Source organism: Leucopleurus acutus (genome assembly GCF_964270905.1).
Source record: "Leucopleurus acutus genome assembly, chromosome: 19".
Classification (NCBI taxonomy): Eukaryota; Metazoa; Chordata; class Mammalia; order Artiodactyla; family Delphinidae; genus Leucopleurus; species Leucopleurus acutus.
The window spans coordinates 6,972,305-6,995,113 of NC_139161.1; the positions used below are offsets into that span (position 1 = coordinate 6,972,305).

Sequence of the window (22,809 nt, forward strand, 5' to 3'; positions counted from 1 at the left end):
GCAGCCGCCAGGGCCGGCCCAGCGGCCTCAAACCTCGCGAGAATCTGAAAGAGAAAAGCCGGGGCGGGGCCTGCACAGGGGCCTGAGATTACCGAGCGCCGCCACCGAGGGTGGCGCCAGGCTGCGACGAATAATGGGAGATCGAATGTTTCCTTTTGACTCTTCGCTTTAGCCCTCGGAGTGAGAGACTCTTAAGGCTCAGATTAATAGGGTGATGCACAGAGTTAGGACCCTTTAGAGCCTTTTCCCCGTCTTCCGTCACTCGCTCAGGCACGCCGAGGGCAGCCTCTCTAGGGTCCTCGTGGCCAGCCAAGATGGCTGCCTCCGCGGTGACGGCTGTGCGAGGGTGGTCGGGCTGGCAGCTGGGCGTGCGGAGTGTTGTCCTGAGGCTTCCAGGGTGAGAGGGCGGCGGGCAGCTGGGAGGCCGCTTGTGTCTTCACGGAGGGGCCTGCTGGGAAGGAAGGGGGAGCCACAGGCAGGCCTCGCGGGTTCCAGGAGAGAGCCTGGGGGCCGGGATATCTGAGTCTAAGCCTCCTGAACCAGCCGCGTGACTTTGAGTCAACCTGAAGGCTTAGTGACTGCTCCCAGCCCGAGGGGTTCTCACTTGGAACGGCAAGTGCGATCTTGGTAAAGAACTCAGAGGTGGGATTTTCTTTGCTAGGAGTTGGGGGGAGAGATGCATAGGCGGGTTGTCTATCCTCAGGTTCAGGAGCCTGTCCTTACCGTTGGCACTTGAAGAGCAGACTTTCTTGGCCTGTTTGGGGGAGGTCCTCCTACCTCTTGGGACAAGAACCAGAAGTTTTGCGGTTCAGCTTTGGCTGGCGGTCTCCACGCTGCTCTCACTCGTCGGCGGATTGGCACACATGCCTATCGTTAAGTCAAGCCTTTTCACTTGTGGAGTCAGCTTTTGCCCTTCTCTTCCTCCCCCCCGCGTCTCCCAGGCTAACCCAGGTGAGGTGGAGCCGCTATGGTCCTGAATACCAGGACCCCCAGATTGACAAGGGATATTACCGCAAGCCCTTGGCCGCGCTGACTGAGGAGGAAAAGTATGAGAGGGAGCTCAGGAAGACTCAGGTTATCAAAGCTGCCCCTGCGACGAGAACAAGCTCTGTGTTTGAAGACCCAGTGATCAGGTTAGAAGGAAACAAATTTTTGTTCTGCGGAGTGGGACTGCACCAGGGAGGGTCTGCAGTAGGGGTTCCCTGATACAGCCCTGGCGCGCTAAACATGTTGCTTTTCTGATTGAAGTAAATTCACCAACATGATGATGAAAGGAGGAAACAAAATACTGGCCAGATCCCTCATGACACAGGTAACCAGTACCTCTTTCTCATCTTTGTTTTCCCCATAGCTTTGTACTTGGCTCTTTAATTTTAACATAAAAAATAATTCATTCTATACCTTCATTAAAATTAACTTTCATGTACTTATGTATGGAATGGGGGCTTTAAGGAAGTCCTGCAGGAGTCAACCACTGCCATTCCCTACCATGTGACAAATCTTAGCCTGCTTTTTCTGTCCTAGTCCAGGATCTTTGTTTCAGAAGTGCTGAGGGAGTAGCTGCACAGCTACAGAAGAAGAGGAGGATGATGGGAGTAAGGGGCAAGGTCCTAGCTCAGCTGGGTTAAACTTTTAGGGAGCCTGGGGCAGCCTCTTCCACTGTATCCCTTTGCAGACTCTGGAAGCTGTGAAAAGGAAACAGTTTGAGAAGTACCACGCTGCTTCTGCTGAGGAACAGCCAACCATTGAACGCAACCCTTACACCATCTTCCACCAAGCACTGAAAAACTGTGAGCCTGTGATTGGGCTGGTGTCCATCCTCAAGGGTGGCCATTTCTATCAGGTGAGTGGTCAGGGTGGGAAAGCAGGGCTGCTCACGTGTGAAACAAGATGGTGGGGGTGGGTAGAGTTGGGCCAAGGTTGATAGCTTTCTAAGGACTGGGGAGAGTCAGGATCAGCTCATCTGAGTCCCACAGTGTAAAGATTACAGGCAGAAGATGGAAGAAAGCAAAAAGAAACGTATCCAAGTGACCTCTTTTGAAGGCCCACCCTACCCCCCATTCTGTTCAGCATTCTGTGTTCTAAACTATAAGCTTCTCATGGTGAGGGACTGTGTTTGTATCTCATGTTTATACACCAGTGTCTGGTGTAGTGCTTGAGTGATGCTTCATCACCGTTTGTTGAACTGAACTGGGTGTATCTATCATGCCATTTAATATTTCATCGTTTTTCAATGTAAACTTCATAAGGGTAGAGACTTTTTCATTAACGTCTGTGTCTCTAGGGTCGGCATGGTACCTGGCACATAGTGGGGGCCTGGCAAATGATTCTTGGACAAGAGGGTCTTCTTTCTAGGCACGCTTGATCTGTGTTGGCCAAGTCATGCCCAGCTGACAGGGCTTTTCCCAGTGGTGCCTGTTATCAACTTGGCTGAGCTCCCTTTAGAGGTGAAAGAGGCCAGTACTCAAGGACTGTTTGCTCGATGAATGCCTGATGTCTGCTGCACCGAGGTCAGCCAGGGGTGAGAGAGGCTCAGAGGGGAAAAGACAGGCCCTCTCCTCAGCAGCCTTGCCAGGGCTGGCCCAGAGCAGACCTGTGGCTGCTTCTTAAGAGCTCTAGGAGGAGGGAGGCTGCAGTCCTGGCAAGTTCTTAGGCTAACTTGCCCGTGTCCAATCTTGCCCAGGTCCCTGTGCCGCTAGCCGACCAGCGTCGCCGCTTCCTGGCCATGAAGTGGATGATTACTGAGTGTCGGGAGAAGAAGCACCGGCGGATGCTGATGCCGGAGAAGCTGTCCCAGGAGCTGCTGGAGGCTTTTCACAACCGGGGCCCTGTGATCAAGAGAAAGCACGACATGCACAAGATGGCCGAGGCCAACCGCGCGCTGGCCCACTACCGCTGGTGGTGACGGGCGGGTGGAGGAGCCGGGAGGAGCCCAGCACGCTGCTGTAGAAGCGGCATGAGCCACCGCCATGTTGCAAAATACCTGTGGGTTAAGCGCGTACTTGCCTGTCAGGGGCAGGCGGGCCTCTTAAGAAGGATGCAGCAGCATGTTTATTGCTTGTTCGTCCTTTCTCTGGGGGCTAGAACTCACCCTCCCTGCCCCATCTCCTTGCAAAGAGGGGACATATCAACTTAGATTTTCCCCAAGAAACTTAGGGCTCATCCAGCCCTTCTCTTCCTTCAGCTTGGGGTGGACCTTTGGGTGATAGGAAAGGAAGCAGTTTTAGTATCAGAAAAAGTTTATTAGAAAATTCTCATCCTGAGCTGGCGTAGCATGTGATGTGGTATTGCCTTTCATTAAAACCAACCGGAGGAAACGTGCTCGGTTCCAAAGTGGTCCTTGTACAAAATGTGTAAAAAGCAGTTTCTGGTGTGACTCTACTTCTCCCCTTTGATATCCCAAAGCACCCCACCAATGGCTCTGGGTACTCATTTTATAGATGGGGAAACTGAGGCACCAAGCTAGCTATTGTACCAAAGGTTACACAGTGCAGTGCTTGTCAGGAGTTGCCCGTCTTTGCCTGGCCCAGGGTGACGGTGAGGGGAGAGAAACGCTGATGGGACCGTGGGGCAGGTGTGCTTGGTGTCCTCCCCACTCCTGGAATCGGAGTGAAGGCGCTCAGGGCGGGAGCACCACCGAAGGGAAACGTCCCGGACGCTTTTGAAAGTCTGGAAGGGAAAAAGTCCGGGAGAGGCAGAGACTCCACTGCCAGGCTGGGAGGCGGGTAGAAGAAAGGCCGGTGCTGCTCAGGAGGAGGCCTGATTTGGAGGCCTAGTCAGAGACCTCGCTATAGTAATACTTGTGCGCGGCCGGGGTCGTCTTCCAGCCAGCTGCCCGGAACTCGATGATCTCCAGCAGCAGCAGCTGGGCCAGGGAGCTGAGGCCGGTTGGGAGCAGGAAGCCATCCCGGATCAGGACAAAGAGCTCATCCATGCGCTGCCCATTCATCTTCTCCAGCTGCTCTCCGACCCGGTGCAGCTGCAGCACCAGGCAGTCCACCTGCAGGGGGCAGCAGGAGGTGACCCCGGGCAGGGCCCTGCATCACACAGAGCAGCTATTTACTGAGCGCTCGCGGTGCGCCAGGCACCGGGCTTGGCCCTGTACACGTGTTTGCTCACTTCATCCTCACCCCACCCAGTGGGCGCTGTCCACGTCTTACATGAAAAGAAGCAAGTTCAGAGACTTGCTTAAGGTCTCTCACCTGGGCCAGGCTGGACTCAGGCCCTGTTTCCAAACTGCTTCTGAACCCCCCTTTCCTACCCCCAACCCTGGAGTGGTTTTGGGGTCATCTGTATCCACAGCTGGCTGACGCTCTCACTAGTCCTACCATAGGTTGGCTTTCCTACTCAAAACCTCTGAGCCGGGAGGCTCTGTTCTGGATAGACTCCAGGCCTAGCAGCTTGCCCTGTAACTGTGAACAGGCCTTAAATGCCCCCACCAGCTCCTCCCCAGCGAGTGATGCCCTCGAAAGTCTCCACGAGCAGTGGGCAGGCATTCTGAGTTAAGCCAGAGGCAGCCCACCTCCACAGCCTTCTGTGCTAGGGCCACCCACCTCCTCCTCCTTGCTCAGACTGTCGGGCTGGGCCAGCCGGAAGAGGCAGTCGTAGACGGGGTTCACCAGGGCCATCATGGGCATGTTGTTCACCTACGGGGGGAGAGCGGGGGCCAGAGCCCGGCTTAGTGGCAAGGAGACAGGCCGTCTGTGCCGCACAGGATGTGGCTGGCAGGGCCTCACCCTCAGGTAGTCAAAGATGTTGCAGATAAAGGTGACGTAGCAGACCCAGCCCTGCAGGGAGCGGGCTCGAAGCTGCTCCCGAGCCTGGTACTCCTGCTGCAGCCGGTTGAGGAGTCCGCGGCGGAAGACACTCTGGCCTGCTTGCTTGCTCTCTGCCTGTGAGCCAGGGAAAGGGTGGTGAAGGGCAGTCACTGGGCCGTCGCAACTCCACCCAAGCTTCCAAGGCCGAGGACCCTGCTGTCCTCCTCTCTCGCCTCTGAGGCCAGCCCTTTGCATCTCTGCCCTGCTGGCCAGGCCTCTGCCCACTCCTGAAGCACCTTCCTCAAAGCGTCCCCTTCTCTACCAGCCCCACCCAACCTGAATGATGGCGTAGCACATGCGTCCTGCTTCCTTGCTGAATACACAGTCCTGCAGAGAATGGTCCACAATCACATTGGCCACTTTCTCCAAGTCCACGGCACCTGGATCTAGGGTAAAGACAGGTGGGGAGTCTACAGCTGCTTAATTATCACGTTTGCCTCCACCTGCTTCTAAAGGAGTCAAGATATTCACAGAAGAGCAGTCCCATTATACGCTTCCATTTAAAGAGACCAGGAAACAGAGAGGAAACTACACACAGGAGCAGCTGCAGCCGTGAGCCTCCTGATGGCCCAATCAGAAGAAACAGGGAGGGTTGTGTGGCTGTTAGAGAATCAAAGAACGCTCGTTTTTTTAGGACACATCTTTTCCTGGCCCTAGGCTGAGGCTGGAACACTGAATGCCAATGCCTTTGACAGCCATTTCACGGAAGAAAAGTGTTCTTATAATACACACACATGCACCCCTGACAAGAGCCGGCCAGGCAGGGCCTCCCCACAGGCTCAGCTTGGCACGTGATGGGCACTGCTAATCGTTAGCTGAGTCAAACTTCTGTCCTGAAACTGCTGCAAGAAGGCACTGGTCCAGGACAATTACTGTAGCTCCCCTGCCGAGCAGAACACTCCATCCTCTGTCCCACGTCAGGCAGCTCTGCACATTCAAGAGAGCTGGCTGCAGCAACGCAGAAACCAGGTCCAGCGTAAGGACTTAAGGGGCAGGAACTGTGTTCTCTGTGCCTCACTCTCCTCTCATGGGCACCTAAACTTTAAAGGCTTTACAATCCGAGGGGGTGACTGATTCATACTGCCAAATACTGGCCTAAATGTAGCTTGTCTTCCAGTTCCAGAATTACGTTGCTGACTCCTATTCTGAGAAAGTGAAGGGAGAGGGCTGGGCAAAGCCGGGCGAAGGCTCAGTACTCCAGGCCTGGCCCCTTGGCCCCTCCTCTGTGGCACTGGGCCCAGGCTCAGGGGGCTCCGCATGCTCACCTTTGAGGGCTGTCTTCAGCAGCTGCTGTGTCGCTGCATCAAAAGACTGCATTTTATACTCCTCTCTCCTGGGCTCCCCCATGACCATCCAGCTGCAGCAGCTCTTTCCGAGGTTCGGACTAATGACAGCACCTGGAGAGGAGAGGCAGCAGGAGAGGCCTCAGGTGTGGCGCACGGGGCCAGAGCTCCCAGCTCTCCCGGCCCATGGCAGGACTGGCCAGTGCTTGAGACAGGTGCTCCTGGGCAGTCCATGGCATTCAGTGGTTGGCTGGGTGCCCGCCAAGCTTGGCTTCTGGTGGAGACTGGGCACCAGCCAGGCACCTGCTGCTCAATTAAAGAACCCCTGTAGCTTCTGGGATTACACAAGAGTAAAGAGATGAAGGGTGAATGCGTCTACCCTCCAGTCCCAGCAGCAGGCAGGGTTTTTCTCAGCTGACACCAAGGGGTGGGGTGAGTGTGGATATGTGGATATTAAACACTTCTTCTGCCTATATATAAGCCGACCTGGAAGCTGCTGGTCCAGCATGGCTCCTGGCGAGTGAGAGGGCTAGGGTCTCCACGTTTCGGACAGCTCTGTCCCAGCAGGGGTTCAAGCCCCTCTCCGCAACCCTCTCCCTCCCTTTAGTCAGAGTCCTCGGCCCAGAAAGCCCACTCCTCCTGCCCTCGGGGTGGGGCCGGCCAGAGGGCTGGGTGCAGAAGCGTCTCTGCTGCCCTGACTCCCCTCGTCCTGGCCAGCTTCTCCCCGGGACAGACTAATTAAACTGGCCTCTCGAGTGGCAGAAACTCGGCCCTGCCCGCTCAGGACTCCCTGAGAGTCCTGAGCTCCATTCTGGATCCTTCCTTAAGGAGGGGAGCGAGGTGACGTGTCCCCCAGAGGTGGTCCCCTTTGGAGTCCCCTCTCCGCACTCGGTGCCTCACCCATGGCCAAAGGAGAGGACCTTAGGGGTCTCCAGACCTGGGCAGCTTCCCGAACGCCCTTCCCGTGGGCTGGAGAGTTGGCGGGGGCGCCGGGACCCACCTGCCGCGCCGGCGCCACGCCCGCGTGCCCGAAGGCCGCTCGAGGGGCATGCTGTGCGCGCCGCGCCTCCGCGGCGCTGCTGGCGCCTCGCCGCCGCTTAGGTCATTTCCTAGCGCGGTGGCGCGGCGGGACCCGGGGCGGCGGGGCGACGGGGCGGGGCCTGGGGCCGCCTCGCCAGCGCCACCTGCCGGAGCCCCGACGTCGCTGCCCTCGCCGCCCAGCCAGGCCTGCCCGAAGGTTCCTGGCATGGGGCCGCGCAGAACGCCCGCGACACTGCTTCCACCGCCCCTGTCCTCTCCTCACCCGGCTCTCCCACGGGCTATCCGGGACCACACCGGCTCCTCGGTACTGGGGTGGACCTGCTCCTCAGCCCGCATGAAGCCCTGGGTCTTGAGCGCTAACACTCTCCCTCTCCCCGCCCCACGCTAGAGCTCAGGTTAAAACGGGGTCAGGGGACCGGCCCGGCCGCGCGGCGTGGGAGGGGCCTGCGGAGGGCGTGGTCCGCAGCCGGGCAGCCGGAGGGAGAAAGGTGGGAGGGCAGAGAAGAGGGCTGGAGGGGCAGGACTTAACAGGTGGTGGCCGTGTGCTCCCCACTCCCACCCCCTCCCCCCAAAGCGGAGAAGGCAGGGAGGTCGTAAGGGCTTTGAGGATCAAGTCCCACTAAGCCGCTCTCCTACTCCAAGTACAAACGATATTGGTAAAATAAGTTGAAAATCAATGGGCCAGCCCAAGAGGAAGGATCCCAGTTGCCAACTTGCGGCGCCCAAGGTGTTGGGAGTGACCCTGAGGTTGAGCAAGCCCCTGGCCCAGTCCGTCTTGGTCGGGACAAGACACTCCAGGGAAGTGTCTTGTCCCTGGAGGGACAAGGGGGTGAGGCGCGGGCCCAGCAGCCCAGACAGGGCCACCTCTGAGGTCAGCCCTGGGTTGCAGGAGAGCATACAGAAGAGGCTGGAAAAGAACCGTCTCGTCCCATCGCTTAGACGAGAAGGAAGTGCTGACGGCGGTCTCCTGTATCCAAAGCTCGCTCCTCCTGTTCAAAGAGCTGCCAAAGCGGTCACCAGAAAATGAACGAGGAAGACGATCTCAGCTGCAGCAAAAGAAGCCAGTGAGTGGGAGAGCCGAAGAGAACAAAGTTTACTTCAGTGGAATTTCACAAAAAATACATCCAGGCAGCTGCAAGCCTTGCCTGCCAAAAAACCTGTGGGTGTGGGAGCCCTCCAGCCACAGGTGAACCTTCTTAATCAGCGACCAAGAGCAGGGAGGCTTCAGGATTATGGGGACCAGACACATCACAAAGCCCCAGACCAGGGACGAAACAGTAATGGTGAGAAAGGGCCCAGGATCCATGGGGACCGAGAGCCATGACACCCACCCAAGACCTGCTCAAAGGCTGGAGCCGGGGCTGAGGCGAGGTCAGGCTCTAGGTCCTGCACGGGGCTCCCCCTGCACAGCCAACCTCTCAGGCCAGGCTCCCCTGGGGTGGGAAGTGGTGGGTGTGTTCTGTAGATTTTCCTCCTCTCATACCCCTAACCGTGCCTCGATGGGTGTCTGTCGTGGGTTCCTGTGCCCTGACAACTCCCGGAGCATCAACTGTGCATGCAGCAGGCTGCCTGCACAACCCCCTTTCCGGGACCACAGAGGACGCACACGGCACCACGCCAGACCCAGCAGGAGCACCCTGGGCGGGCAGCAGGTGCTCACTGGCCCAGCTGTAAGCTCCCACCCACCCAGGGGGGCTAACCCAGCCCACAGGGAAAGAGGAGTGACCCCAGTAGACGGGAAAAGGGCTGCTGCCTTTACCGGCGCCCCCTCCCCGTCAGCACATCCCCCCACTGCCTGTGGGGCTGCTGGGGTCGGCTTTCCCTAGAGGCCCACGGGCTGCGACCAGCCTGTCCAGGGAGAGAACAGCCCGAGTGGTGCCTTTATAGACATGAAGATCTGAGCAGGGTGGAGTTTATAAAGTGACTGATTCAGCTGGGATTCTTCCCCTAGAGCTAGAAGCAAAGCTGCCTGAGGAATGCAACTGCTGAGAAAAATAGAGTTTAGGGAAGGCAGGGATCCCTTCCCTCATACTCAGGGAGAAGGGATGTGATTTGCAAGGGAAGATGGAGGAGTCAGATAAGGAATGTGTTTTTAGTTTTAATGTCTATTAAATAATTGGTGGGAGTAAGAACCCAGGTGTGGGGACCAGACCCCTGTAAAGGCCTGACCCCAGCCTCACACTCAAGCTGCGGCCCACCCAGACGCAGGAGAGTTCTCTGGGCAGCCGGAGCGAAGGCGTGCAGGAGGGCAGCTGTTGTCCTGAGTGTGCGCCACACAGAGGAGAAACGTCCAGCCCCTTCTGACTGGCGGGGCTGGGTCCCCGCAGACCAAGTCCTGCGTTCGCCCCGTGCTCTCCCGTGGAGAACCCCCTTTGCCCTTCTGGTGGAATCCAGGCTGCTGCCGACGGCTCTTCATGCCCAGGACAGCTGGCCTGGAGGGAGGGGCCGGGCAACACCTCTCAGTGCAACACGGGATGGTAGACCAAGCGTTCTTCACGAGGGCCCCTCCAGGGAAGGACCTCAGGCCACCCTTCCTGCCCTCGAGGCTAGCTGTCTGCCTTCTTCATGTGGTGGAAGAGGTTACAGAAGAGCTCGTACCAGAAGAACACAAAGCCGGTGGAGAGGGCAGCCTTCAGCAGGCTGGGGGCCAGGCCTTTGAAGCAGCCCTGTGCACCCTCCTCTCGCAGCACCTGCCTGGCGCAATCCAGGAGGCCCTTGTAGCTTCGCACCTGGGGAGAGGAAGGTTCTCCAGTTGAGGAGAGAGGAGGTGATGGCAACAGGGGTGTAAGCTCTGTTCTTTTGTCAACACAGAGCCTGGCACGTTCCAGCACCCAATAAATACTTGCTGGACAGAGGAATGAATGCAAAAAAGACAGAATAAGTTAACCTCATTCTTTCTCTTCCAACTGGGCTAATTCAGACTTAACAGATGAAGTGCCCAGAAATCAGCACTGGACAGAGCTCCTTCCTGCCCTGGAGGCTCCAGTGACAGTGGCTCTTAAGGACCCAGAGAGAGCTCTGGACCCTCTTCCCAGGGGTGCCTCTGACTGTGCGCCCATCCCTCCTGGTCCCCCTTGGGCAGTAGATCTGAACCGGCCCCTCGTTAGCTCTGAGCCTGACCAGCGGCGCCAGCCTGGCCACCTCCAGTTGACCACAAACTGCTGCTAGACCCGTGTCCCCAGGGCACAGCTCTACTCAAGCCTCGCTCCCCTCCCAGAGCTCCAGTAACTCCCGATGATGATGATGACAATGATATTACAAAGAATCAAGTCCAAGCCCCACGGCGTGGTGTTCGGGGCGTTTCACCATTTGGCCTCAACTTCCCTCCCTGATCTGCCTTTCCCCACTGGTCCAGCCTCAGTGCCCGCACACCTCCAGCCATACCTGCTCACGCTAAAGCTCTGTGAGGAGCAGGGCCTCCCTTCTCTGTCTTGAGCTCTCACCAACTCTCCCTATCCAAATTCAAACCATCTTTTCAAGACAAGTTGGTAAAAGGAAGAAGGAGGTTATAAAACCTTGTGTGTAACCCCATTTTTGTTAAACATATGTTTATTTATGTAAAGGAATAAAACTACAACGCGGATGGACCTAGGTGGCGTTATGCTTAGTGAAATAAGTCAGAGAAAGACAAACAGTGTATGTTATCACTTTTATGTGGAATCTTAAAAATAAAACAAATGAATGGGGCTTCCCTGGTGGTGCAGTGGTTAAGAATCCGCCTGCCAATGCAGGGGACATGGGTTCGAGCCCTGGTCCGGGAAGATCCCACATGCCGCGGAGCAACTAAACCCGTGCGCCACCACTACTGAGCCTGCGCTCTAGAGCCCGCGAGCCACAACTACTGAGCCCATGTGCCACAACTACTGAAGCCTGTGTGCCTAGAGCCCGTGCTCCACAAGAGAAGCCACCACAGTGAGAAGCCCACACACCACAATGAAGAGTAGCCCCTGCTCACTGCAACTGGAGAAAACTGGCATGCAGCAACAAAGACCCAATGCAGACAAATATAAATAAATAAATAAATAAATAACAAAACAAAACAAAAAAACAAATGAATGAATATAACAAAACAGAAACAGACTCAGAGACATAGACAACAAACTAATGGTTACCAGTGGGGATAGGGAAGGGGGCAGGGGCAAGATAAGGGTAGGGAATTAAGAGGTACAAACTACTATGCAAAAAATAAATAAGCAACAAGCATATATTGTACAGCACAGGGAAATATAGCCATTATTTTATAATAACTTTAAATGGAATAAAATCTATAAAAATATTGAATCACTATGTTGTACACCTGAAACTAACATAATATTATAAATCAAGTATACTTCAATAAAAGAAAGAAAGGAAGGAAGGAAGGAAGAAAGAAAGACTACAGGGACTTCCCTGGTGGTCCAGTGGTTAAGACTGCACTTCTACTGCAGGGGGCACGGGTTCGATCCCTGGTCGGGGAATTAAGATCCCACATGCCGCGTGGCCAAAAATGAAATAAAAATAAAAACGTTTAAAAAAAAGAATCTTTAAAAAAAGAAAGACTACAGCTAAAGGTTCTGTGTGATTATCTCTGCGTGGGTGGTGATGGATTTATTTATTTACTTACTTTAATAAATTTATTTATTTATTTTTGGTTGCATTGGGTCTTTGTTGCTGTGCTCGGGTTTTCTCTCGTTGTGGCGAGCGGGGACGACTCTTTGTTGCGGTGCAGATCAAACCTGGGTCATGGCAGTGAAAGCACCGTGCCCTAACCACTGGGCCACCAGGTAATTCCTCTGAATGCTTTTTAAGAGCAGGCACTATGAGTGTGCCTTCTCCTGGGTCTTTAAACAGTGTCCAGTACATACAGGGCTTTGCTTGTGTCTTCCCTTGTGCTCAGGGGTCCCCAGTGTGAAATAAAATTCATATTTTATGGCAAGACAAGAAAAATTTAAACATAAAAATTCTTCTCTGCCCTTTGGCCTCCTCTCTCTCCACACTGTGCATTATGCATTGACCAAACCCTCTCCCAGGAATACCTGCTCAACCATAGAGGGCAACATTCTCCCAGCATCAACAAGACAACTCCTTAAAAAGATAACATTCCTTCTTGATCTTGTAAGGGGTCACATGACCCACCACGCTGTTGCTTAGAACTGGATTCTGTGAACTGTCAATAATACGTCATTTGGGGCTTCCTTGGTGGCAGTGGTTAAGAGTCCGCCTGCCAATGCAGGGGACATGGGTTCGAGCCCTGGTCCGGGAAGATCCCACATGCCGCGGAGCAACTAAGCCCGTGCACCACAATTACTGAGCCTACGCTCTAGAGCCCGCAAGCCGCAACTACCGAGCCCACGTGCCACAACTACTGAAGCCTAGAGCACGTGCTCCACATGTGTGAAGCATGCCTAGAGCCTGTGCTCCACAACAAGAGAAGCCACCGCAATGAGAAGCCCGCGCACCATGACAAAGGGTAGCCCCCACTCACTGCAACTAGAGGAAGACCCAACACAGCCAAAAAAAACCCCCCAAAACGTCATTTGATGCACAGCCCTTTGTCTCAAAAAACTTATATAAACTGTGTCTTAACTTCTAGCAGGTGGAATAGTTCTCAGAGCTTTCTGAGATGCTCTTCCCGGGTTATAATCCTCAAATTTGGCTGGAATAAAATTTTCCGATTCTTTCTTAGATCAACTGATTAATTTTTCATCGACACCGGGGACATGCAGGGGCTGAGAGGGCTATGGGGGCGAAAGCTGCCCAATGGACAGGAGCTGACCCAGTTCCTTCACATGCCCAGTGAGGGGCTGGAATCAGAGCTCTCTGCAGAGGGACATCTCACCTGGCCAAAGGAGGCTCGGGCCTGCTCAAACCCTCCAACCTGAAGCCGCTTCTTGAAGAGGTCCAGGGGATACGTGAGGGTCTTGCTGATGACTCCAGCTCCACTGCCACAAAGCAGGTTTTTGAAGTTTCCTGAACCAGAGAAGTGGGATAGAGGGGAAATATGAGAGAAATGCAATCTAGGGTAAACTTCAAGGTTATACAGTCTAATCCTCGACTAAAAAACCCAAACCTACAAGCATCCTCGATCTTGGAAGAATTTAATCCAGGAGCGAGAGAACCAGACACAACCTCAGGAAGAATGACAACGGACAGGGCTTCCCTGGTGGCACAGTGGTTAAGAATCTGCCTGCCAATTCAGGGGACATGGGTTCGGGCCCTGGTCCGGGAGGATCCCACGTGCCGCAGAGCAACTAAGCCCATGAGCCACAACTACTGAGCCTGTGCTCTAGAGCCCACGAGCTACAACTACTGAGCCCACGTGCCACAACTACTGAAGCCCATGTGCCTAGAGCCCGTGCTCTACAACAAAGAGAAGCCACTGCAATGAGAAGCCTGCGCACCACAAGGAAGGGTAGCCCCCGCTCGCCTCAACTAGAGAAAGCCCGCACGCAACAACGAAGACACAACACAGCCATAAATAAATAAATAAATGTTTTTAAAAAAGAACCAACGCAGCCAAAAAGTTAAAAAAAAAGAATCCGCCTGCCAATGCAGAGGACACAGTTTCAAGCCCGTGTCTGGGAAGATCCCACATGCCACGGAGCACCTCAGCCCGTGCGCAACAACTACTGAGCCTGCGCTCTAGAGCCCGCGAACCACAACTACTGAAGCCCGCACACCTAGAGCCCGTGCTCTGCAACAAGAGAAGCCACCGCAGTGAGACGCCCGCGCACCGCAACAAAGAGTAGCCCTCGCTCTCTGCAACTAGAGAAAGCCCGCACGCAGCAACGAAGACCCAACACAGCCAAAAATAAATAAATAAAAATTTTTAAAAAAGGAACGACAATGGACTGCTGATTGGACAGGCTGGTGGCAGAAGGGGTGTGCGCCTTTAACAGTAATCACCCCAGCTGGAGGCAGTAATGGCCTGCAGGCTCTGCCATGCGACTCAGTTCAAGGCTTGGAAGGGAACAGGATGCCCATCCCCCTCCCCAGAGTCCCCAAACGAAAACCAAACCAAACACATAAGCAAAAGCAGGCTGTTTGCAAGTTGGACCTTTGACAAAAATGAAAACCATGACCGGTAGTTGGAAATAACAGTGGCAAGAGCCGAAAGAAATAAAGTCATCTGTGAGTGAATGGATTTGTTCTGTTGGCTGTATTACAGAGCTGTGGGTTCAGAGATCTGTGGTGTCTTAGCTTCTGCCGGAAAACTTTATTTCCTACCTGATTCAGAAAGAGATGCTATGGCTTGGGAGTGGGGCGGAGTGGGACCCAGATTCCCTTTCCCATGAGGCCGGTCTCACCGTTTTTCTTTCCTTCGGCTGGCATGGCCCACTCATACGCGTGCTTCAAGGAGCTGTAGAAGGAGAACTGGAACCCAGCGTAGGGGAAGATGGCGATCAAGGTGGGGTTCAAGCCTTTGTAGAAGACCAAGGGGCCTTCGGTCCTGTACATGGTCACCACAGCGTTTCGCAGGGTTTTATAGACCTGGACACCACACATGCAATGATGAGTGACATCGTTTCAGCCCGAGAACCCAGCCCACCAGCTGTATTTCCCCTTGTCCAGAAACCAGCTACTAGGAGCATTACTTCTCCTGCCAGGAGAACAAAGAAAATGCTGGACAAAAATTCCAAGGGTGAGACTGTCTGGCAGCTCCCCTTCTAGCTATTTACACGACTGAGATATGCCAAGGAGTGCACAAAAGTATGCGGAACAGCAAAAGGTGTGAAGTCCACCCTTGGGTGATCGGTTGTATAAATTACGGCACACCTGTTCAAAGGAGCATAGTGTAGCAATTACAACAGGAAGATGCAATCTAGATGATCGATAGGAGAGACTCCCCCAAATATACAGTTAAGTGAACCCAGCAGGACATGAAGAGCAGGCATAGTGTCTGTGGAGGAAACAAACTGTATGCAGAGACTATGCCCCACAAGGATACACAAGAAAGGAGGAACAGTAACATTATTGCCGCCACAGCGGGAAACAGGGGGACAGGGGAGGGATGGGGGAAGAGGGAGATTCACTATGACCATTTTATGCTATCTGGATTTTTTTGCCATATGCATATACTTAACCTTTCTGAAACCATCAACAGGTGATCTTTATGCACGAAGAGCCACTGATTTTTTAGTACACTTCTATTTGGCATATATTCTTTGCAGTGGACCAGAGGGGCTGAATCTGCCTGGCTGTGGGTGCGGGAAGCACTGCACTGACAAGAGGGTGACCGAGGGGAAGTCTGTACTGAGCAGGGACAGTACACACTTGGCTCCCAGATGCTGGCAGCCACATCGAAGGCTTTCGCCCTGGGGATTTGCATGAAAGGGCCGGGCCTCAGAGGAAGGCCATTGGGCAACAAGCTGCCCACGTGCCAGAGTGCCACTCTGCTTTCTGTGTGCCCTCTTAACACCAAGCTGGCAGCCAAGAGTCACCAGACATTTGAGGAAAGCCTCCCCCAAAACAGAGGCCAAAATGATTGATGAGGGGCAGGAGAAGTCATTGGGAAGGAAGAGACCGTATAGATACAGCAGAAGAAAACTACAGCAAAAAGAAACCACCCACAAAATTTTAACTAATATCCTGAGACCACAGAGAAGGCATCACCTTCATGATAAAAGCAGAGGGTCAGGGCTTCCCTGGTGGCGCAGTGGTTGAGAGTCTGCCTGCCGATGCAGGGGACACGGGTTCGTGCCCTGGTCCGGGAAGATCCCACATGCCGCGGAGCGGCTGGGCCCGTGAGCCATGGCCGCTGAGCCTGCATGTCCGGAGCCTGTGCTCCGCAGTGGGAGAGGCCGCAACAGTGAGAGGCCCGCGAACCGCAAAAAAAAAAAAAGGAGCCAACTACTCACAGGCACCCCACGGACACATCTCAAATGCATCTACCAGGTGAAGGGAGCCAACTCAAACGACTACACAGGGCATAATTCCATTTATGTAACATTCTGGAAAAGGCAGAACTTCAGACAGAAAACAGACCAGTGGTTACTGAAGGCTGGAGGTGGGGAGGGACAAACTACAAAGGACAGGAGGAAATCAGGGGGTGATGGAACTTCTGTTTTATATCTTGATTGTGCTAGTGGTTACGTGACTGTACGCATTTGTCAAAAGTCACAGAACTGTATGCTAAAAAGAGTGGATTTTACTGGGCAAGTTATGCTTTAATAAACCTGACTAAAACAAACAAACCAAAGACAGTTCTTAGGAACCAACATATGTTAGCAGACATTATTTAAACTCAATAGAGGGCCCAAATGATAAAAGTAAGGAAACCTCCCAGAATGGTAAATAAAAGATAAGTCAATCAGAGGATCAATTCAGGATGTCTAGTGTCCAACTGACATGAATTCCAGAAAGAAAAAGAGGGCAGGCAATTGTGAATAAATAATTCATGACCATTTTCCAGGCATGAAGAACATGTGTCCAGACTAAAGGGCCCAGGAAGTGCCCATCACAATGAATGAAAGAGACCCGCCCTGGGGCACTCCACTGGTAAATTTCTAGAATGCCAGGGATCAAGAAAAGATCCTGAGGGACTTCCCTGGTGGTCCAGTGGTTAAGACTCCACGCTTCCACTGCAGGGGGTGTGGGTTCGAGCCCTGGCTGGAGAACCAAGATCCTACGTGCCGCATGGTGGGGCCACAGAAAAGTTAAAAAAAAAAAAAAAAGATCCTGAAAGTTCCCAAGAGGGCGAAGTGGATGCCTTCATCTAAAGGGTTAGTCATCAGGATGGTTCCGGACGCCTCTTCAGCAATACTGAGAGCTACCTAGAATTCTACACCCAGATCATCAGTTAAGTGCAAGGGGAAAATAAAGGCATTTTCTATCAGGCTTCTGTAAGGAAGCTATACCTCAGGATGTGCTCCACAAAATGAGGGACTAATCAAGAAAGAGGAGACATGGGCTCCTACGTGAGAACTCCTAAGAGAATAGCTGGCCATAGTCCTGGAGCAAACAGTCTAGATCGAAGCCATAGGGTGAAGGGTTCAAGGGTGGGGGGCTCTAGGAGGGGCTCCATAAAAACATGGGACTGATGACCACAGGCTCACCCTATCGGGAGATTGTTTGAAAGTGAATTTGTGATAAGCATGTAGAAAGCGAAACAAATAAAATACAAAGCAATTGCCAACTTCAGGAAAGACTAAAATACAAAAGAAAACATAATCATAATATATTTTGAGGCTCCGCAGAAACATTTACATAATCATAACAGCATAAACACTGAGTACTGATTTAGCCAAAAATCTATTAATCAGTTGTACTGCACTCAGGTGAGGAAGCACAAGCACACCCAAGGGTGATGGTGAAAGAGTTAAACCCTCATCTTCCATAGCAGTAGCCAGTAGTTAATGTCTACAATTTAAAACTGAGAAGGAAAGGAAGAAAGAGAAAGAGCATGTTACTTTGAATTAGGAAGTAAATTACGGAAGAAGCACACAAATATTAAAAGTGGTTGCCTCTGGGGAATAGAATCAGGGGGGCGGCTGGTGTTTTTTCATTATAGTTCCTGAAGAACTATCTGTCTTTTTAACCTTTATACACTTTATAGGTTATTTATTTATTTATTTATTTATTTATTTATTTATGGCTGTGTTTGGTCTTCGTTGCTGGGCGCGGGCTTTCTCTAGTTGCGGCGAGTGGGGGCTACTCTTCACTGCGGTGCGCGGGCTTCTCATTGCGGGCTCCTCTTTTTGCGGAGCACGGGCTGTAGGCAAGCGGGCTTCAGTAGTTGTGGTGCACGGGCTCAGCAGTTGTGGCTCGCGGGCTCTAGAGAGCAGACTCAGTAGTTGCGGCGCACGGGCTCAGTTGCTCCATGGCATGTGGGATCTTCCCGGACCAGCGCTCGAACCCATGTCCCCTGCATTGGCAGGTGGATTCTTAACCACTGCGCCACCAGGGAAGCCCAGGTTATTGATTTTTTTAAGAAATGTGAGGATTTACACTATGGATGCTACTAGTCTAAACAAGGTGGAGAGTTTTGCAATTTTTAAATAAATCTTTTCCCCTCACTTTCACACACAATTTTCCAGCCATTCCAGAATCTAGAATCCAACATCTCAATTGGCTAAGCCTAAGAAGAAGTATGCTATTCTTTTCTTAATGATGTTTTCCCTTTTTTCTTCTCATAGACTTGTACTAAAGGTTGGAAAGTAACAGAAGAGGATAATAGCACACGCAGAACAGGGAACCTGAAGGACTGTCACCAGCCATTCTCTTCATCCCAGCAGCCACCATGTTGCTGAGGTCTGTTCCCTCTATAAACATCCTTCCCCTCCATTTCTCTACTCCATTCCTAGGACCCCTCATCTCATTTCTCCACCAGGGCAGTCACCCCAAACCTCTATTTTCCACTGCAGTGTCACACAGAGTGACCCAGCTCTCATGCCCCAGTCGTTTTCTTCTAGAATGTTCCTGGGGCACTTTGCATTTCTGAACCAAAAAATTTATCAGAATGTCTCCTAAACAAAAGAGGTCCCCCAACCCAGGATCTCCACCCCAGGCAACACAAAAAACTGGCACAGCTGAAACCACAGTTATTCTTAGCTGGTCCCAGATCAAATTCTTAAGCAAAACGTCATTCCCCATCAACAGTATCCTAAGCTATTCTTATATATGTCCAAGAAACAGAGATTATGGTGGGCGGAGGGGGGATGGGGCATCTATTTGAGGGTTTAATCCCTTGCTTTCACTCAGTTCTTCCTTGAGTCTGACTCAATGATCCCATTTCCTTCAATCCATTCTTTCTGGAAACCAAAACCTCCCTCCCAATAATACAGCGATAGAACCTCAAGTCTCACTTTCCCAGATGCCTTCCCCGTCCCGATTTGGTATTTGCTCTGTTTCCCCTGCAGGTTCTGTGTCCCCCGTGAGGTTGTGAGCACCTTGCCTGGTGCCAAGCACCATCACGGGTTTCAGGAACAGGCTGAAGGACGGCCTGAAAACCCCAGGTCCCTCCGGCTTTGTTCCCTCTAAGGAAAACAGCCCCCACCCTGGGACGCCCTTCGTACCTTGGGCGCCCCTTCTCTGGCCTGGCCACTCACCCTGGGCTCACCCTGCGCTGCAAAGCGGGTGCGTAGCACGTCCACAGGATGTACGGCGAGGGTGGCCACACAGGCAGACAGGCCGCCACACACAAAATGCACGGAGAAGTCTCGGGCGTCGCGCACGCTGGCCCTGTGCACCAGCTCGGTGAGCACTTCAAACGACAAAAACTGCAAGAGTGTGTGACAGTGTCATGGAAAACACCCCCCGAATGCACCCGTGACCCAGGCGGGGCCTATCCTAGGGACCAGGAGATACTCTTCTTGAGTAGGGTCAGAATACAATAAACATGTAACTGTGCAAAGCTCAGATGCCCTTTCATACTCTGAGCAGAGCCAAATACCCAAGGGTTAAGAAAATACATGAGAAAATTTTTATATCAGAAAATTCTACTTGGGGGACCTCCCTGGTGATCCAGTGGCTAAGATTCCGCACTCCCAGTGCAGGGAGCCCAGGTTCAACCCCTAGTCAGGGAACTAGATCCCACATGCTGCAACTAAAAAAAAAAGATCCTGCACGCTGCAACTAAGACCCCAACGCACCAAATAAATAAATAAATATTAAAAAAAAAAAAAAAAAGAAAGAAAGAAAAAGAAAATTCTACTCAGGAATTCCCTGGTAGTCCAGTGGTTAGGACTTGGTGTTCTCACTGCCGTGGCCCCGGGGTCAATCCCTGGTGGGGGAACTACGATCCCGCAAGCTGCATGGCGAGGCCAAAAAAAAAAAAAAAAAAAGAATAAAAAAGAAAATTCTACTCATCACTTAGTTTTCTGAGAACTGGGAAAAGATAGCCATTATCTGACTCTAGGCTGGCAGCGGCCCTGTCTGAGAAATATTCTGCCCTGGAGCTGAAATTCTGTTGGGAGAATTCCACATACTCCATATTCTGTGGTGTAAGCCCTCCTTGGGCTCAGTTCCTTCTCCAGCCAACTCAAGATGGCTTGGGGTCCTGAGAGCACATGTTGCTGCATTTATCCATCAGGATGCAGCACCTGTGTGCTGGGCACAGAGATGGCGCGGCAGGTGCATGTGACCTGAGCAATCACTGTGATGTCATACGTAGAGCAGGCAGGGACTGCTCTGCCACTTTCTAGCTAGTGACGTTGGTTGGACTCATTACTTAAGCTCTCTCTGCCTCAGTCTTCTCATCTGTAAAATAAGGATGACAACAGAACCTACCAGAGGACTGTCGTAAGGTGTCAGATGTGAAGTGCTTCACCCGGGGCCTGGCCCCCTATGAGCACTGTGCGGGGTTGGCTATTTCCATCTCCACTGCCGTACGGCTACAGACTAGATGCCATGGGGTAAACTGGCGCTCAGCTGAACACACTCGTGAGCAAGAGTGAAGAAGCCTGGATCCTAATCCTAGCCTCACCACCTACAAGCTGTGTGGCCTCAGGCAGCTCACTCAACCTCTCTGCGACCCACACACAGCGGCTCCACCTTCCTCACAGTGCTGTTAGGAAGTTCAAAGGATGCACAGACGTGAATAATGCTATTTTGAAAAATGAAAAGCATTTGTATTGCCATTTGCTAAGCCCCTCTGGGCTGGGTGTCAAGACAGTATCCTAGGTGCAGCACCTCATATTCAGTGGGTGCTAAGTCTCCAGGGTTGGGGGACGTGGGGAAGGGGATGCCTGTAGTACAGCTCAGTCTGACTATGTCTTCAATTTGTCAGGTAGTTTCCCAGCCAAGATGAGTGAGCAGTGTGTGACCGCCTCCTGCTGCCCTACCCCAGGCAGCCCAGGTACACGCCTCACCACCCTGGGCTCCCCCATTGGGCAATGTGACCCCAGGGGCCTGGCCGCTTCCCCTGCCACCTACTTGGACAGCTCCATAGCCTATGGAGAGAAGCTGGGCTGGGATGTGTCCTTTCCAGAATGCTGTTGGGCCCTCCTCTTGCAAAATCTGTCTCCCAGCCTGCAGGATCCCGTGGTATTTCGCGTTGGGGTCACTGCGAGAAAGGCGCTCAATCTGAAGCTGGGAATCAAGATGAGAATGGTCAGGATGATGGCGGAGGGGCGAGGAGGAATTTCAGAGACGGTAACAAAGGCAACAAAGTGCTTCTCCTTGACAAAACTGCAAGCTCTAGGAACTGCTTTGGCAAAAAAGAGTGAACTTGTCCTCTGGCCGGTTACACAGAAAAAGGGGAAAAGGGTACCTGGAAACGGATCTTGATGACATCCAAGGGGCTGATCAGCACCCGAGTGACAAGTCCAGACACAGACCCAGCCACGGCCACCTCGAGATTGGAGACATTCCTGCCGTCTGCTCTGGGGTCATAGCCCACCATCCCTGCCTGTGGCCCATACAACGTCCATCAGCTTCAGGCTAAATGCAAGAGACAGGAGTAAATACCAGAGCAAGGTCTTAGGGCCCCGGCTCACACATCACTCCTCAGAGCAGTCCTCCCGGACCAGCCCCCCAAAGCAGCGCCCACATCCCTTTTCTCTCCTTATCCTGCTTTATTCTTCTTTAGAGCATTTATATACCAGACATTGATTCCATACTTTTGTTTCTTGTCTCTCTCCCCCATTAGAATTCGAGCCCATGAAAACAGGGCGTTGGTCTCATTCATCCATCCCTGTAACTCCAGTGCCCGGAAGAGAGCCCACCACAGTAAATGCTCATTAATATTTGCTGATGGAGGGAATGAACAGGCTTGGTAGGAAACAGTTCACTTCCAGAGATCAGCTGGCTTTCCAAGACACCTGGTTTTATGGCCAGCTCCTGACTGAGGCGAAATCCCAGGCTGCGTTAGCGTGAGGGCAGAGCCTCAAGCTGAGCGCAGAGGGGGAACCTCAGACACACGGACTCCAGGAAGGGGGCCTGGGATTCTCTAACAAGCCGCCATGATCCAAAGGGCCCTGAGCCCTTCAGCATCTCCCTTCGCCATTCTTTGCACACACCGCAGGCCCGCCCACAGCAGTGGAGCTGAGTTACGCTGCAAAATGATACAGGCCCAACTCTTCAACCTCACCCTGGACCACGGTTCAGTCTCTTCAGCCAGGGTGGGCTCAGTGCTTCTGAGCAGTTCCTAGAAAATGCTGTTTATGTTCCTATCTACCGGCCCATCCCTGGACCTACCGTTCCCATGTCTGAAATGCAGCCTCACTCTTCCCTAGACTGGTTCCTCTCACCTTCCAGGGCTCAGCTAAAGAGCATCCCCTCCAGAAGATGTACTCATGTCCTTTCTAGCATTCACAGCACTTGTTAAGATGCTGTCCTCCCCGCCCACAGGAGGTAGGCTCCATACAGGTAGAGACAGCCTTGTTACAGTGGTATCTCCAGAGACCAGCACGGTGCCTGGCATGCCCCAAAGGCTCTAAAAACAATGACTGAATAAATGATTAAAAACCAAGTAACTGGGACTTCCCTGGCGGTGCAGTGGTTAAGGCTCCACACTTCCACTGCAGGGGGCACGTTCGATCCCTGGTTGGGGAACTAAGATCCCGCATGCCATGCAGTATGGCCAAAAAACCCCAAAAATCGAATTCCATTTTTATCTAGAGCCGATCTCAACACTAATGACATTCTAGAATGAAGAATTCTTTGTAGTTGGGGGCTGTCCTGAGCACTGCAGGATGTTTAGCAGTACCGCTGGTCTCTACCCACCAGATGCCAGTATCCCCACGCTCCCC

General features: G+C 52.8%; 3 protein-coding genes across 5 annotated transcripts; 1 reads left to right on the forward strand and 2 right to left on the reverse strand.

Annotated features, from left to right (window-relative positions):
- The first annotated feature begins 186 nt into the window (after positions 1–186).
- Positions 187–2,994, forward strand: MRPS7 (mitochondrial ribosomal protein S7). Its single transcript, XM_082860077.1, has 5 exons — positions 187–397; positions 942–1,133; positions 1,249–1,312; positions 1,676–1,843; positions 2,684–2,994. The coding sequence occupies exons 1-5, from the start codon at positions 315–317 to the stop codon at positions 2,903–2,905; spliced, it is 729 nt and encodes a 242-aa protein (XP_082716203.1). The 5' UTR covers positions 187–314; the 3' UTR covers positions 2,906–2,994.
- Positions 2,995–3,244: 250 nt separating this feature from the next.
- MIF4GD (MIF4G domain containing) lies at positions 3,245–7,518 on the reverse strand. Of its 3 annotated transcripts, none has more exons than XM_082860078.1 (6): positions 7,404–7,518; positions 6,083–6,214; positions 5,094–5,203; positions 4,737–4,892; positions 4,554–4,646; positions 3,245–4,000 (listed from the first exon to the last, which is right to left on the reverse strand). In XM_082860078.1, exons 2-6 carry the CDS (start codon positions 6,168–6,170, stop codon positions 3,773–3,775), a joined length of 675 nt encoding a protein of 224 aa, XP_082716204.1. In that variant the 5' UTR covers positions 6,171–6,214; positions 7,404–7,518; the 3' UTR covers positions 3,245–3,772. The 3 variants fall into 3 exon arrangements, with proteins under 3 accessions (XP_082716204.1, XP_082716205.1, XP_082716206.1); XM_082860079.1 differs by lacking the exon at positions 7,404–7,518 and adding an exon at positions 7,101–7,184; XM_082860080.1 differs by having other exon boundaries at positions 3,803–4,037.
- A 1,751-nt stretch (positions 7,519–9,269) lies between these two features.
- SLC25A19 (solute carrier family 25 member 19) lies at positions 9,270–21,461 on the reverse strand (the record flags this gene model as incomplete). The annotated part of the gene is made up of 6 exons (XM_082860889.1): positions 9,270–9,870; positions 12,960–13,090; positions 14,428–14,611; positions 19,168–19,338; positions 20,993–21,148; positions 21,330–21,461. The coding sequence occupies 6 exons, from the start codon at positions 21,459–21,461 to the stop codon at positions 9,688–9,690; spliced, it is 957 nt and encodes a 318-aa protein (XP_082717015.1). The 3' UTR covers positions 9,270–9,687.
- Positions 21,462–22,809: the final 1,348 nt, after the last annotated feature.

Excerpts from the sequence above, each read along its gene's own strand:
- MRPS7 (XM_082860077.1), top strand. The coding sequence starts at position 315 with ATGGCTGCCTCCGCGGTGACGGCTGTGCGAGGGTGGTCGGGCTGGCAG. Across the intron at positions 1,134-1,248 it reads TTTGAAGACCCAGTGATCAG|TAAATTCACCAACATGATGA; the intron begins GTTAGAAGGAAA and ends TTCTGATTGAAG. Across the intron at positions 1,313-1,675 it reads CCAGATCCCTCATGACACAG|ACTCTGGAAGCTGTGAAAAG; the intron begins GTAACCAGTACC and ends ATCCCTTTGCAG.
- MIF4GD (XM_082860078.1), bottom strand. The coding sequence starts at position 6,170 with ATGGTCATGGGGGAGCCCAGGAGAGAGGAGTATAAAATGCAGTCTTTT. Across the intron at positions 5,204-6,082 it reads GCTGAAGACAGCCCTCAAAG|ATCCAGGTGCCGTGGACTTG; the intron begins GTGAGCATGCGG and ends TCTTTACCCTAG. Across the intron at positions 4,001-4,553 it reads GTCTGAGCAAGGAGGAGGAG|GTGGACTGCCTGGTGCTGCA; the intron begins GTGGGTGGCCCT and ends TGCCCCCTGCAG.